Source organism: Cyprinus carpio, chromosome A13 (genome assembly GCF_018340385.1).
Source record: "Cyprinus carpio isolate SPL01 chromosome A13, ASM1834038v1, whole genome shotgun sequence".
Classification (NCBI taxonomy): Eukaryota; Metazoa; Chordata; class Actinopteri; order Cypriniformes; family Cyprinidae; genus Cyprinus; species Cyprinus carpio.
The window spans coordinates 29,576,532-29,592,473 of record NC_056584.1 but is presented as its reverse complement, the minus strand read 5'-3'; the positions used below and the strand labels follow the sequence as shown (position 1 = coordinate 29,592,473).

Below are 15,942 nucleotides of genomic sequence, written 5' to 3'. Positions count from 1 at the left end.
ACAACAGTTTTCTATCAGATTTACATAATTAAAAAATGTACCCCCCCCCCTTTTTACCATGAAGTACAAGTTCATTTTTCATCATACACACTCACTCGCCAGCTGCTCTACTAAACTGGAGGAGGCTAATCCTTCTGTTCTGATCCCCTGGCTAATCTTCGGGATGGAGAGCGCTCGCATTAAAATCCTCACATAATTGCAGTCACCAAAAGCTAATGAGTCATTCAGGCCTGGAATAGCTGTGCCAGGCTAGCATCAGAACCTAGCTTTGTCTGTCACTCCTGTCACCGTCAACCAGAAATATCACAACAGGAAAGCAGGCTAACTTAGGCAAGGATCCAGTAAACAACGCTCACAGAGAGGATTCTCTTTCAAGACTAATTGAATTCAGAGATCAAATCTTTTGTAGGCATTACTGGAACAGAGTCAGCAGGGCTTCTGTGAGAAGGGTTAGCACGTAGACACTATGGACAAGCTTTTGAAATATCTATAATCCAATCACTGGCAGTAGACCTGATGAAAAATTTGATTCCTTCCCCAAGTTCAAACCATTTCCGACTGGAACCTGGTGAACTTTCAGGAAGAGAGTTTCTCGTATTACTACTGAGACTGGTGTGATAAAACTGAGATTCTGATGATGAAGCTGATGAGGGCTTCATGTGCTCTTAGTGGCCTTACCGTGATTCTGACGATGACTGTGGGCCGTGCACAGGAGGGAGGACTCCTCCGTGATCTAATGCACGCAGCCTCCACTTCAAATGTGTATGTCTTGTTGCCTGTTGCCAAGTCCCTCAAAGTCTAGCGCCTGCAGGACCTGATACGGCGCCGGTCAGACGGTTCACGCGAAAGAGCTGCCCGAGCAGCTTCTGTTTTTATTCTGTAGGTCACGTTAGAGATGAGATCGGCATCCACCGCCTGAGATACACAGAGGAAATAGAACAGAGAGAATAAAGGTTATAAAAAGAGAATTAATGATCCCACACTTTGCCAGGGGACTGCAGGAATAAAGCTGCCTAAAAAGTTCCTAAAGGGACAGTAAAACCATTGATTTATCCATTTGCAATTGATTGGACCAAAACAGTGGCCTCATGGACATGAAAATACTATTCATTTTTTACTTCTGTAACAAGATTTATTTTTGAGTGAAGCTGATGCACACATACTGAACTTTTAAAAAAGTAGGGTGGGACTTGGGAATTGTCCTGGCATCGGGATTGTGAAATGTTGCTATGTCCATACCACACGTTGAGGCTCCGAGGTAATACACATTAAGTCATTATCAAATGAAATTAGATTTTTTGATGTTTCATTGGCAAAGACTAGATGAAAAAAAAATATATATAATATAATAATAGATAAAGAAAATAAATAATAAATTATAGCTGTAGGTTTTGGATGTGCATACATATTTAGTATTTTGTATGCTTTAAATTCCAACAATAATGGCAACATTACAGAGGAGTAGAGTTCAGAGTGTTTTTGTTTGTGAGATGATTCAGTTTCGACCTACTGGAATTGAAGCCGGTGGTTGGAGGAGAAGGGCTGAAGTAGTAAGAGGGGTTTACAAGTTCATTTCACTTGGGTCATTCCATGTCACATCAACCCTGGCTCAAATTTTTTATTTTTTTTTTATTTTTTTATTTTTTCTGAAAGAAAGATCAACATGTATAGCAATGAAAGCCAAAAAAATATGAAATGTAAGGGACGGATGTTTACAAAGTAATCCTTTATTTTTTTAGAGGGTGGTCAAAAATGACAGTTTCCCCTGAGACTCCAGGCTCAAATTACAGTGGGGTAAAAATGAAGTAAAAATACTTCAGAAGAATGGCAAGCATCATTATTGAATTCTTTCCCCACCATTGACAAGTTTTCTCTCGTCATTTATCTAATCATACTGTAATATTATCCAGATGTAGTTTTGATAAAAATTTTATTTTCTCACCTTTTTGCTCAAAATTATACATTTTTATGAAACCTACCTATATTCAAGTGTTGATAAAAAAAGAACGCTTTAAGCTAGAATAAAACAGATTTTTTTTTTGCTTGAAAGTAGAGGCTCTGATCTTTATTTCGTTTTATTGCATATTAAAATATTTATACAGTAGGCCATGAAATTTTAGTAAAATAATCTGGCAGTGGCAGTGGCTGGAAACTTTTTTCAAAAATGCTGGTGGGAAAGAGTTAATTTTTACAGAGATGGGAAATATTTCAGTAAAAAATATGTTTGACTTTAGCAATCTTTGTTGCATTGTATGCTAATGGTGACCATTCAAAAAATGGGAAAAGGCACTTTTCAAAAGTTTTTCTCCCCCAGTTTGCAGACCTGCAACTCAAGAATATTATAGATATCTTAATGCCAAGATAGATTTTGGGATACTTTTGGTATCTTCATTTTTAAGGGTCGATTTATATGTCCCATTCCAGCGACACTGAAATCTCAATATGGCTCCTGGAGTAAATTGTTAAATTGTACACATTTTCAGTGGTCAAAAACCAAATGTGGGTCACTTTGCATTCAGCTGATACTTTTTTTTATTTTATTTTTTTATTTTTTTTAAGAGTAATATCTGAAGAACAAATTATGTTGAAACTAGACACATATGTTTTTTTCCTTCTATCAATACCAATAGCATAGAAACAGACCTGTCTGCGTGTCATAAATATTCTTTTTTCAATGTTTCTCCATGTAACTCAATGTAGTAACTCACTGTAACTCAAGAAATATCAAAGATATATCAATATTATTTTAAGTGCTGGTTCCTAATTAACTTTTCTTTTGTAAGCTTCATTTTTAAGATCTTATATGGTACAATCCCAGAAATATGGGGAGCCCATTACTGCTACTAGTGGTGGGATTTTTGATCCATGAGTGTGACTGTGTTTTGGAGTATATTATTTAATAAGATTTTTTTCATTTTTTTTTTTTTGTTCTTGCTGGCTAGTTGGTTTTACAAGTTAGCTGCAACAGAATCATTCTCATTAAATCAACTCTGAATCATTTTTTTTTCTATTTTTGCCAATAAAAAAATGAATAAAATAATAAAATAATAATAATAATAATAATAATAATAAATAAATAAAAATAATAAAATAAGCAATAATATGCACTGAGGGAAGTTGTGCACAATTAGACCAGAAGAAACATGAATATAAGAACGGGCCAATTTTGATTTCATTGATCACATTGCATTTGTTTGATTTTCACAGTTTGATGAGTATTTAAATCAACTCAAACAACCATATAAATCTCATAGCAAGAGAGAGCAGCAAACAAATGTATTGAATGCCACTGGTATTAGATGACAAGATATCAAGTCCACACTAAGAGTGAGACATTTTCTCAGATTAATTAACTTGTTTACTTAGTATTTTTCCAAATACATTTGGACTTTTCAACATTCATTGTGTGAAATGTTTTACTTGAAACGTGTGCTTGAGCTATGGCTTCTTAAAAATAAACGCAACTTGTTTTGATATTTTGTTTTATATTATAATGCAATGGCATTATTACATTTTCGTCCAGATATATTTTGAGGCCACTGCATATGTTAAGCCACACATAGATTCATAGTGTGTTCCACATGCGTGTGTATCTGAAGCTGATTAGGATGTGAAAGCTAACAGACAGCACAGCAGAGGAGAGGCGCTCTGAGCAGCTCTGTGTCTCTGTGGGTGTGGGAACCTTTCAGGTGTCTTTCTTTGATGTAGGAGCACAAGGAATTAATTCCACACTGATCTCAAAGGGTTTAGAAGTATATAAATAAAGCTCAGGACCCCTAGAGAGAAGCAGCACAGGGAATCTGATTAGCTGATCGGCCCCGGACCAGATCCTGTCACCAGGACCCCACGGCGCTCTGACACCAGCCTGTGCTGCGGGGACCTGAAGGTGTCAGACACTCTGAGATAAAAATAAAGCAGCAAGATCACTGTCTTCAAATAGTGTCACTCATTTGCCCCTCATCCACCGGCCGCACACACACACACATACACAACCTTATTTTTCCTTCAATCTGAATCCAAAACGTTGGGAATTTGGTTTTTTTTTTTCAATTGTGCCTGCTGATAGTGTTGGTATCTGAACACATCTTGTTTTAGGCCAGATTACACATGTGCGCATTCTGGCCACTCTACACACATATGGGTTTAAAACAATATGTGTTCAATATATACATAAACATGTAAAGCTGATATGCTTGATTTGGTGCTTAATGTTGGTACTAAGTTATTAATATTATTATCAATTTTGAAAACCGCTTAATAATTATTGTGGAAACCAGTATATATGTATGCATGTACAGTATGTATTGATTTTAATTTTCGTATTTTGAGATGGGAAAAAAAATTAAAATAACTTCCTTTATTTGAAATATTTATAACTTTATAAAGTCTTTGTCACTTTTATTTATTTAGTTAAATTTTACTAACCCATACTTTTGAATGCCAGTGTATCATGTTTTCCACAACAAATTAGCAGCAAAAAAACTGTTATCCACACTGATAATTAATAAAAGCATCAAATCGGCATATTAGAATGATTTTTGAAGGCTCATGTGACACTGAAGACTGGAGTAATGGAGGTTGAAATTTAGGTTTTTTTAATCACACAAATAAATTACATTTAAAATATATAAAATAGAAACCAGTTATTTAAAATTGTAATAATATTTACAAATATTATTTTTTCCCCTGTATTTTTTTTTTTTTGTAAATGCAGCCCTGGTGAGCAAAAAAGATCTTAATTAATCCAAGCTTTTTCCAAAGTCCCACCTGTTTTATTTTTTTTTTATTTTTTTTTATTTTTTTTGTTTTGATGCAACACACATATTGAGTTCCTCAAATATTTGCTTAAGTTGTATTCTGCTAATTAATTTTAGAAACCAGAGATTTATTTTACATATTAACCGTTCGTTGACCTTGTTCAGACAACAAACAAAAGTCATAAACTCTAACCATGACAATATACTGAAATCCAAGCAACACTGGACCTCATTGATATTTACCAGAAGAATGTCACACAGATTTGGAATGACATGAGGCTGAGTAGATGACAGTATTTTCATGTTTGGTTAAACTATCCCTTAAAGTTGGACTGCACATTAAAGTGGGCGTAAAAGTTTAGTGTGTCCGACTCAGACTTTTTGCTCATATTTGTCTCTAGTGTTATAATCCGTGTAAAATTCATTGGTGATTGTGTTGTTACGTTGATGTTTTTGCTAAAACTCCCCAAGAGGTGATAGTTTAGAGGCACATTTACCACAAGACAGCATCTCTCCTGCTTTTCACACTGTGGGTCTGTCAGTTTGTCAGTATGTATCTAGTTAAATATGCAGCCCGTCAGGAATATAAACAGGGGAATGCAGAGAGGTTTCCCCCCAACTCTCAGGAGAAACCTAAACACACAAAAAATCATGTCAGTTACTGTCAGGCCAGCAGACAAAACACAGATAGACAGACACATGAAGAAACACACCACACCCCACCACAGACAATCTGCTTCTCTAAAAATCCAGGTTAGATGCCCAGGTTAAACGGAGGCAGAAATTTCACAGTTCACCTTGAACTTTCTCAACAGCTTATGGCACTCAGCAATGTCAAATCATGAAGTATTCAGATATAAGAGAAAACTACACAACAAGAACACTGAGCTAAGGATGATGAGTCAAGCACTTACACTTAGTCTCAGGATGACGGTTCCAGCCGGGGTGTTTTCTGGGACGTTGACGGTGTAGATGGGCTGGGAAAACACAGGGCTGTTGTCATTGATGTCTGTCACCTCCACCAGCAGTGTAATGGTGGTCCTGCGGGGTTCCACTGCTCCATCTGACGTCTCCACGATCAGATCGTACCGGCTCCGTGTCTCTCGGTCCAACGGAACCGCAGTGAAGATGCTTCCCGTGGCGTTTATGGTGAACAGAGACACAAAGGAGAGCAAACGGTATTGGACCTGACCGTTGAGCCCGCCATCAGGATCGGTGGCCTGAAAACAGAGACATGCAGTCATGACCATGATGTTTTTGAGAAAAATATTTATTTGATCCCCTGTTGATTTTGTAAGTTTGCCCATTTACAAAGAAATGAAGGGTCTGTAATTTTTATGGTAGGTTTATTTTAATGGATAGAGACAGAATACAGGCCAAAAGAATGCATAAAAAACACATATATAAAGGTTAGAGATTGATTTGCATTTCAGTGAATGAAATAAGTATTTGATCCCCTACTAACCAGCAAGAATTCTGGCTCCCACAGATTGGTTATGTGCCATTAGAGATTGATTTGCATTTCCCCTCATGGGGTAAGGATGATCATTGAGAAAGATGAGGGATCAACCCCGACTACACGGGAGGAGCTTGTTAATGATCTTAATGCAGTTGGGACCACAGTCTCCAAGCAAAACCGTTGGTAACACACTACACCACAAATGGACTGAAATCCAGCAGCACCTGCAAGGTCCCCCCTGCTCAGAAGGCACATGGAACAGGACCGGTTATGTATAACTGTGCATTTAACTCAACTCTCGCCGTGTTTGGAGGGAGAGAAATGCTGACTCTGACCCCAAGAACACCATCCGTACAGTCAAGCATGGAGGTGTAAACATTATGCTTTCGCGCTGTTTTTCTGCTAGGGGTACATGGACACTTCACCACATTGAGGGGCAAATGGACAAGGGCCATGTATTGTAAAATCTTGGACGAGAACCTCCTTCCCTCAGCCAAAACAATGAAGATGTGTCATGGGTGGGTCTTCCAGCATGACAAAATATGACCCGAAACATACTGCCAAGGCAAATAAAAGAAGTGCCTCAAGAAGAAGCCACATCAGGTCATGGAGTGGCCTAGCCAGTCTCCCGACCTCAATCCTACAGAAAATCTGTGGAGGGAGCTGAAACTTTGAGTTGCCAACAACAGCCAAGATACCTTAAGGATTTAAAGAGAATCTGTCAAGAGGAGCGGACCAAAATTCCTCCTGAGATGTGTGAAAACCTGGCGACCAACTATAAAAAATGTCTTACCTCTGTGCTTGCCAACAAGGGTTTCTGCACCAAGTACTAAGTCATGTTTTGCTTGGGGATCAAATACATATTTCACTCACTAAAATGCAAATCAATTTATAACCTTTATATAATGCGTTTTTTTTTTTTTTCTGTATTTTTTGGTTGGTATTCTGTGTCTATATGTTAAAATAAACCTACCATAAAAATGGCAGACCCTTCATTTTTTTTGTAAGTGGGCAAACTTACAAAACCAGCAGGGGATCAAATAAATACCTTCCCCACTGTATAGTATGTTCAAATTTTGTTTAATTTATTTATTTATTTATTTTTTCATCTAATGTTTTGATTTGCAGCCATCAAGTTATAATTTTTAGACATATAATTTTTATCTTCAATTTTGACAACTATATATTGTGATTGATGGATGGCTGATATATGTGCTGATATTTGGCATTTTTCAAATATCGACATTGGCTTAAAAGTTTTTCTGTTTGGCCGATGTGTTTGAGGCGGTACTTTTATTTTGACGTCACTGAGAATGGCAGCACCTGAGCACGCAGTGCTCACATTCTCCCTCTTCACTGCTTACAGTCGATGTTTAAAAGTTCTGTCTGTCTAATAATCAGATATAACTGTTAAACAATGGAACTAAAATGGTATACAGAAAAACAAAGATTGTAATGATTGCATTTATATTATTAGTAAAAGAAAGGCAAACATTATTATACTTTCTTGTTTACCATCAGCATTCAGCAAATATGCATTTATTAATAATTTAAACAAAATCTTTTGAATGTCCAATAAACATTTAATTCCACTTACGTAGTCGAATGCAGCTGTGAGGTCTTGTAAAGTGCGCATTCGTGCATGATTGTGTTTACTCTGGCGTGACAGACAGTTTTGTGCGAATGAATGCAGACAGGAGGAGAGTGCAGCTTCACTGGAGACATGCAATCGACATACTATGCTGCGCTTTATTCAGTTGCCCACTGTCATATTCATGTCATTTTCACTGTGTGCTGTACGTCAAATGAGTGTTACCTTGGCTTTATTTGAAAAAATATGACTCCCAATGCACACAAACTTCCCAGATTACTGAGTGCCCTGTTGGTTACAGTTTACTTTTTAAACATTTCTTTATGTGGTGAAAAATACTGTAACAGGATTACAGAATCAAGCTGACATCTAAAGTATAAGTAATGTTTATTTTACACACTCTTTAATATATATATATAAGCGCAGTCTTTACAATAGATCAATAAATAAAGAACATTTAAAATAATTACTGGCAGTCCTTTAAGGCAAAGAAATAAAGACTTGCTGAATTAATCTTTAATTCCTGTGTGGTTACAGAGGCTCATTTGTATGTGCGCATGGGAGCAGCGCTCGTTGTGGCTGTAATGGCTTTCAGAGGTGCCTTATATAATTCCTTCTGTAGTAATTACAGATGCAGATGGGAAGAATAACTGGGGGGTTATTAGACAAGCATGCCGGGTTAGCGACATGGAACCGACACAGACCTCCAGGAGAAGAGAGGGGGAGAGATGAGAGGAGGGACAGGAAGATGAGGGGGATGAAGGGCCAAAATCCAAATGCAGGCGGAATGGAAATTATAAGTGAAATGAAAAGAGCAGGTCTTGAGCCTTGAGAAATTACAGCCACATCCGAGTGCTGAGGAATGAAAGTGCTGCCCATGGCCCTCTCACCAGCAGCACTGATCAAACGCCCTGACAGCACACTTACATGCCATCTGCTCATCTCAATAATTAACTAATGGAATGAATATGTAAACAGAGTGATAAATAACAACAACAACACTACACAATAAGTAACTAAAAACCTGTTTTCTAACGTCACTGTTGACTGCTATTCAGTATCAGAAAACATTTCACCATTTTTTTTTTTTTTTAATTATTCATCTTTTTTGCCTTCACTAGATCATTTTTTTAAAAGTACATTTAGACCGTTTACAGTCAGTTACTACATACACACTAAAGCTCATAAAGATGCAAATGCTAAAATATTAGGTGGAATATATATATATATATATATATATATATATATATATATATTATATATATATGTGTGTGTGTGTGTGTGTGTGTGTGTTTGTTTTTGTGACATATCAGGACACAACTTTGTATAATGACATGGGTATGACACAGGTATTTACAAGGAGAGTTGAGTGACTTATGAGGACATAACCCATGTCCCCATTTTTTCAAAACGCTTATAAACCATACAGTATTAGTTTTTTTGAGAAAGTAAAAATGCACAAAGTTTCCTGTAAGGGGTAGGGTTAGTGTAGGGCGATAGAATATACAGTTCGTACAGTATAAAAACCATTACGCCTATGGGATGTCCCCCCACTTTTCACAAAAAACAAACATGTGTGTGTGTGTGTGTGTGTGTGTGACCCTGGACCACAAAAACCAGTCATAATTTGCTGGGGTACATTTTTAGCAATACCCAAATAAACATTGTATTGGTCAAAAATTATCGATTTTTCTTTTATGCCAAAAATCATTAGGATATTAAGTAAAGATCATGTTCATGAAGATATTATTTTGTAAACTTACTAACGTAAATATATCAAATCCTAATTTTTGGTTAATAATATGCATTGCTAAAAACTACTTGATTTTCTCATTATTTTGAATTTATTTTTTTTTATTTTTTTTTGCACCCTCAGATTCCAGATATTCAAATAGTTGTATAAATTTTGAGAAATTGACCCTTATGACTGGTTTTGTGGTCCAGGGTCACACGTTCAGTAAGTAAGTGTCTTATGTCAGCAAGGCAAGCATTTATCTGAACAAAAATACAGTAAAAACCTAATATTGTGGAATATTACAATTTAAAATATCTGTTTTCCATGTGATTTTAAATATTTTAAATAAATCATTTGTAACATTATAAATGTCACTGTACTGTAAATTCTGATCAGTTCAATGCAATTAAATAAAATAAAAGCATTCATTTGTTTAAAAACCAAAATGTACTGACTTTTGTTCATTCCTTCATTATACAACATTACATACTACAGAGAAGCTGATCCAGTGAGAATAATTCAGTTGCAACTTAACTTCATGGTGATGATTTTGCTGTTTAATATTTTTGTTAAAAAACGTGACAGATTGTTTTCCAGGATTATTTGATGAATAGAAATTTCAAACGAACAACATTTATTTAAAAATGCATTTAATTTTAACAGCATTTATTTATTGTATTTATTTTTTGTATTAATCTAAAAGTCTCTCTCTCTCTCTCATATATATATATATATATATATATATATATATATATATATATATATATATATATATGTGTGTGTGTGTGTGTGTGTGTGTGTGTGTGTGTGTGTGTGTTTGTCTGTATTTATAACAAAACCATTGGTTTGGTTGGCAAAAGAAAATTGTCCCCAGAGTGTACTTGTCTTCAAAGGTAATTGTTTTATTGAAGCCTTCTTTGAAGCTCTCAGTGTGAACAGTATCTTAAGGCTTTGGACATGTTAGCCTGTGGCAAACAACATGGCTGTAAGTGTCTGTAGAGCGGGAACACACTGATTTGCATTTGTGATGTGTAAAGTAAGTGTTTGTATGTGTATGCTTGTTTGTTGTCACAGCACAATAAGAATCCAGGTGGTTTTGATCTCCACAGGGATCTGTGTGTGAATTTGAGAGCGAGGCCTCAAAGTTTGGTGAGCACCTGCTTGTTGTGAACATGACAGACTACACAGAACATGAGAGGATGATGAAATAAAAAGAAAGATGATGGAAAGAGAGAGAACAGCTCATAGGGAATATATATATATATATATATATATATATCTATATATATATATAATATATATATATCTATTTTATTTTTTTTTTTTTTTTTTTTTTTTTTATATATAGTAGTTCATGAAAACAATCTGGTGTCATATGAGGTCAACACGCACTGAATGATTTCAATCACAACTTTATTCAAGCACGAAGGCATCGTTGGGTCACCTCACTCCTGTCAATCACATTGGCACCAAACTCAGTGATCAAGACATCACAGAACAACAAATGAGTGGTAAAGAGCCGCATAATGACAACACGGCATTGTGAATGAAAGCTTAACGCATCTTTCATTGATTATCTTTCTTAACAACCAAAGCATGATTAATCAAACACGATAATTAAAAATCTAACCGCTTGGCAGGGTGGAACAGAAGCAGTTTGGGGACTGACTGTAAGGTGACTAATGACTCTAATTTCCCATGACTTAATTAGGGAACAATAGAAAGGGAAGATCTGTGCGGAATGACAGTTAAAGGGGCGGCAGGTGTAAACCTAAGGGGACCCTCAGAAGCTAAAAATCTCACCACACCTAAAGATACTTTATTTAATTTGTTATGGAACTTACCCTGACTTGACCCACGAACACATTGGCCTCTTCCTCCCTCACGGTCAGATTTCTGGGTAGAGTGAGGTCGAAGGTGGGGTCGTTGTCATTAACATCCGTGATGACAATGCTGACAGTGGCCGTGGAAATCTACAAATATAGCAAATTAATTCAATATCAGAATGAATTAAATATATAAGATTGGCTATTATTATACTTATATATGATTTCGCTATCTTATAAATCTGTAATTACGAAGGATGAAGGTCTTTGAAGAAAATTTAGGGAGGAATTGTTAGTTTGTTTGTGCCTATAAACCTACAAAAAGCACAGTTCTAACAGATCTGAACTTTGATGTTCAGTGTGCACTTGCTGTCAAACCCTGAACCTTTCACAGCATGCACCCCTGACATTCATCCTGCCTTTTTAAATATTGAAAATTACTTCTCCAGAAAAAATAAATAAATAAATAAAAAACAGTGTCACCATTTAGTTTCTGACTCTATTCCAGAAACACATTTACAGAGATGTAATTAAATCATAAGCAATTGAGTTCCTGGGGCTTAAAAGTTTAATAGCACACAGTGATGAATATAAATTCAACAGATCAGTCAAGATCAGCATGTAGAGTTTAGATCACAGTGGGATGTGCATGAAAAATTAATTCACCAAAAAAAAAAAGGAAAAAAAGGAAGGAAAAAAAAATCTTCAAAAAAAGTATTTATATATTCATAGATGGAGTTGTTGTTTGGCAAAAATATGTTCAGGTGCACTACAAAATTATGTTTTTCTTTTTCTTTAAATATTAGTCAGGAGGTCACCAACACCATCAAATACACACACTTGAAACACTGACTGAAAGACAAGTACAAAACAAATGTGCTGAACTCTACTGAAGCCTGTTTGATCTCAAAAACGTGAGCTGCACTGAATATTTCATTAGATATCATTATCATGTTTTAAGAGGTGAAGGTCTAGTAAATTACATTGATTAATTAACTGCTTTGCACTTTCCATGACCATGATTTGGAATGGAAATGATTTAATGGATTTGTTTGACCAGATGAAAGTCATTTTGCCAAGTCATGTGGCACAGGGAAAGATTAAGGCATGTCCTTTTGTCTCAAAATGCTTTTTACATGCCTATCTTTCTTGAAAACTCCCTTCTCATCAGCTCTACAGATATCAGCCTGTGTTTGATAAATGAGCTTCATGCAGTCATTTAGCACTCCAGCATTTCTGTTGCTGGAGATCTAATCATTAGAGAAGCTAAGCTGATGATATACAAGTAAATGTTCTTTTAAAAAAGGTGAATGTGTTTAAACAGAATGTGCATCGAGTCTCATTACAGAACATCCCTGAGGAGTTTTTGACAGTAATGACGATGCAAAAGTAATAAACTCATGAATACCAAATTATATAAAAATACAGAGTTTTCCAGCTTTGTTTGTGGTTGCTTTTGTGTAGATACTGTATGTGTTTAATGCAACATGAATATGTGGCATAAAAACTATTATATGAAAGATATGACAAGAGGATGTAAAGAGATCAGATGTTTGAATCAGTCAGTGCTGATATTGTGGGATGGGTGCAGTCTCACCCCTCCTGGGTGGCCGTCGGATGCCGTGACGATGAGACGATACTGGTCGATGGTCTCTCTGTCCAGAGGTTTGGCCAGCAGCAGAAGACCTATACTGAACAGTCACAAAACATGTTCATTAAATTTTCTATTTAATTGCTTATCTGATTTATTTTTTTTGTTGTTGTTTTTTTTTTTTTTTTTGCTTTATTTTCTGCGATTTAAAAAAAGTACACAGAGGCAAACTGGGAAGGGACGTAGAGAGACAAAAAAAAAAAAAAATGAAATTGATTTTTCAGCTGCATGTCCTCAGAAACCAACTACTGCCTTGATCAATATAAGCAAATACCATCATTGTACCTAATACTATAGTATTGTTTTTTCTTCATTATGACTTTATAAATGTCTATTTTTTATATTGAGGACAGTGATGAATCTCGTCAACTAAATTAAATGAGCATTTTATCCAAACTTTACCCAAATTCTGTCATTCACTGCTCTTTGTCGTTTCCAACCTCTATGATTCTTTTCTTCAAACACATGGGGAGATTTTATATGGATCTTTTTCCATAAAATGTATATGAATGTTGAAACATATACTATGTATATATTTAATATGGTGCTCCAAGATGAGTCACATGAGAGATGTCAAAAGTCATTGGGTCTCATGACCAAATCGTAATGCACCAAATTTGAATATGCTAATTTTCAAATAATACAAATGAGATTTGAGGGCACAATTTTCAGTGCACAATATCTGTTCCATATACAAAGCTATTGCAGATATTCAGAGTTATGAATAATACAGGATATTTTATACGACAATTCTAAAATGATTTTTGACATTTCTTTTTTTATTTTGACAGCTCTTCCACTTTCATTGCATAGAAAAAAAAATCAGCATGAACAAACTCTTAAACCCATACAGGTTTATAACATAACATTAGGGTGAGTGAATGATGACAGAATTTTCAGTTTTGGAAGAACCATCTGTTTAATGCTATGATTAATTTCATAATGATGAGGTAAGTCACATACTCAGAACGACCTGCAGGATCAGAAATTGTGCCTTGGAAATTGTATTCAGGGTTAAAGTTTTGGGTGTGTTTGTGTCGTGACCAGACTTTGCATAATTCCATTGGTGAATCAGGTACTAAAACAATGCAGATGGTAAATAAACATTGGTAGCTACAGGTGCAAATCAGCAACCAGTATCTGTGATCGTCTGTGCTGAACTGCCGGCCACAGGGACACCATTATCATTTGCAGACCAATAGGATTTCTGCAAATCACCATGCTCATCCTACAATGAGCTCACACATGTGTGGGGGGGTGGGCAGACAAGATCCTGTTAACATTGCAGTCACATACAGCATAAGAAGCAGGCTGCTGTGCTGCGTGCACATGTTTGTGTGTGAGTCTGTGTGTGTGTGTGTGTGTGTGTGTGTGTGTGTGTAGAATTATATTCCTCTTCAGATGACCCCTACAAACGCGATATTGAACGTGTCCTCTGAAGCCTGTGAAACAGCCATATAAAACACTTCAGTGACTCGGATTCTTTTTTTTTTTTTTGGCCTCACAAACCTTCTGCCAACCACACAGCATTCAAGGCAAAGTCTTTAAATTTAACATCCCTTTTATGACTCTTCAGCTGTCTTTGCTGTTTCTTCAACAGAAAAAAATCCTTTGTAAGATAAATCAATGAAGGAGGATTTTATTTCAGCAGTCACCTCAAAAGACCTCTTCACTGACATTTCTACCAATGATATTACTGATGATATGAATCATCTGTCTCTTTTACTGACTTTCACAGAGGAGAGGAGAGGGAGGATTTTATTTCAGAGGAGAGGAGAGGAGAGGAGAGGAGAGGAGAGGAGAGGAGAGGAGAGGAGAGGAGAGGAGAGGAGAGGAGAGGAGAGGAGAGAAGAGATGAAGTGATAAAGACACAGTGAAGCATAAAGAGACGAATCAAGGTGACATGATGAGAAGATAATGGATAAGAAGAGACATTATAAAACGAGAAGAGAAGAGAAGAGAAGAGAAGAGAAGAGAAGAGAAGAGAAGAGAAGAGAAGAGAAGAGGAGAGGAGAGGAGAGGAGAGGAAGAGAAGAGAAGAGAAGAGAAGAGAAGAGAAGAGAAGAGAAGAGCAGAGAAGAGAAGGGGGAGAGGAGAGGAGAGGAGAGAAGAGATGAAGTGATAAAGACACAGTGAAGCATAAAGAGACGAATCAAGGTGACATGATGAGAAGATAATGGATAAGAAGAGACATTATAAAACGAGATAAGAACAGAACCGATGATATTAGACAAGGCGAGGCACAGCAAAGCAAGATGAGGAGAAGAGACAAAACTTAGAACAGACTAGGTGAGGTGAGGTGAGATGGAAAAAAAAAAAGAAAAGACAGAAAACAAAAGAAGATATAAAGTTAAACAAGAAAATGAGGCATGAGATGTATAAAGCACTAGCACTGCTCTTCTGCTCTCTGGATTCTCTATTGTAACTATTAACAACAGCCTTAAGTGTCATTAATAAACCAACTATATGATGTTACAATTAAATAAAGCCTTTCAATTTCTCACACAATCTCTCCCACCCACAGAAACGTATACTCAGTAAGCTTGTTTGTGCTTTTGTCTCATCGTCATGCCTCCATTCCTCATGCAGAGAGACGCAAATGTATGTTCTGTATAGACAATATGTTATATACAGTATGTACTAGATATTCCCGTCCCTAAACTAAAGCAATTGGATGAGTCAGTGTTGCTGTGTTGTACTGGTCAGAATATTCTGAATGCAATACATAGTCGGTATGTTACACTTTTAGGGGAAATGTAGTTTTATAGGATCTGTACATTCTTAATTGATTTATTTTATTTATTAATGAAAACTTACGTTCGTGAAAGGTTGAAGACCTGCTGCGGGTCACCGCTTGCTATCTGATAAGTGATCGGATCCAGCTCACGGTCTGTAGCCTGTGAAAAATACACCAATTCACACT

The 15,942-nt window shown here is 36.2% G+C and overlaps 1 protein-coding gene across 1 annotated transcript in view; it reads right to left on the bottom strand.

Moving 5' to 3' along the window:
• Positions 1–798: 798 nt before the first annotated feature.
• LOC109069595 (protocadherin-15-like) overlaps positions 799–15,942 on the bottom strand; it is a 113,985-nt gene continuing 98,841 nt past the window's right edge. Inside the window, exons 18-22 of the mRNA XM_042769623.1 lie at positions 15,837–15,916; positions 12,966–13,059; positions 11,387–11,515; positions 5,672–5,977; positions 799–915 (exon numbers count right to left, since the gene is read on the bottom strand). Of these exons, the coding sequence (XP_042625557.1) occupies positions 799–915; positions 5,672–5,977; positions 11,387–11,515; positions 12,966–13,059; positions 15,837–15,916 (726 nt within the window). The remainder of the gene's footprint in view (positions 916–5,671; positions 5,978–11,386; positions 11,516–12,965; positions 13,060–15,836; positions 15,917–15,942) is intronic.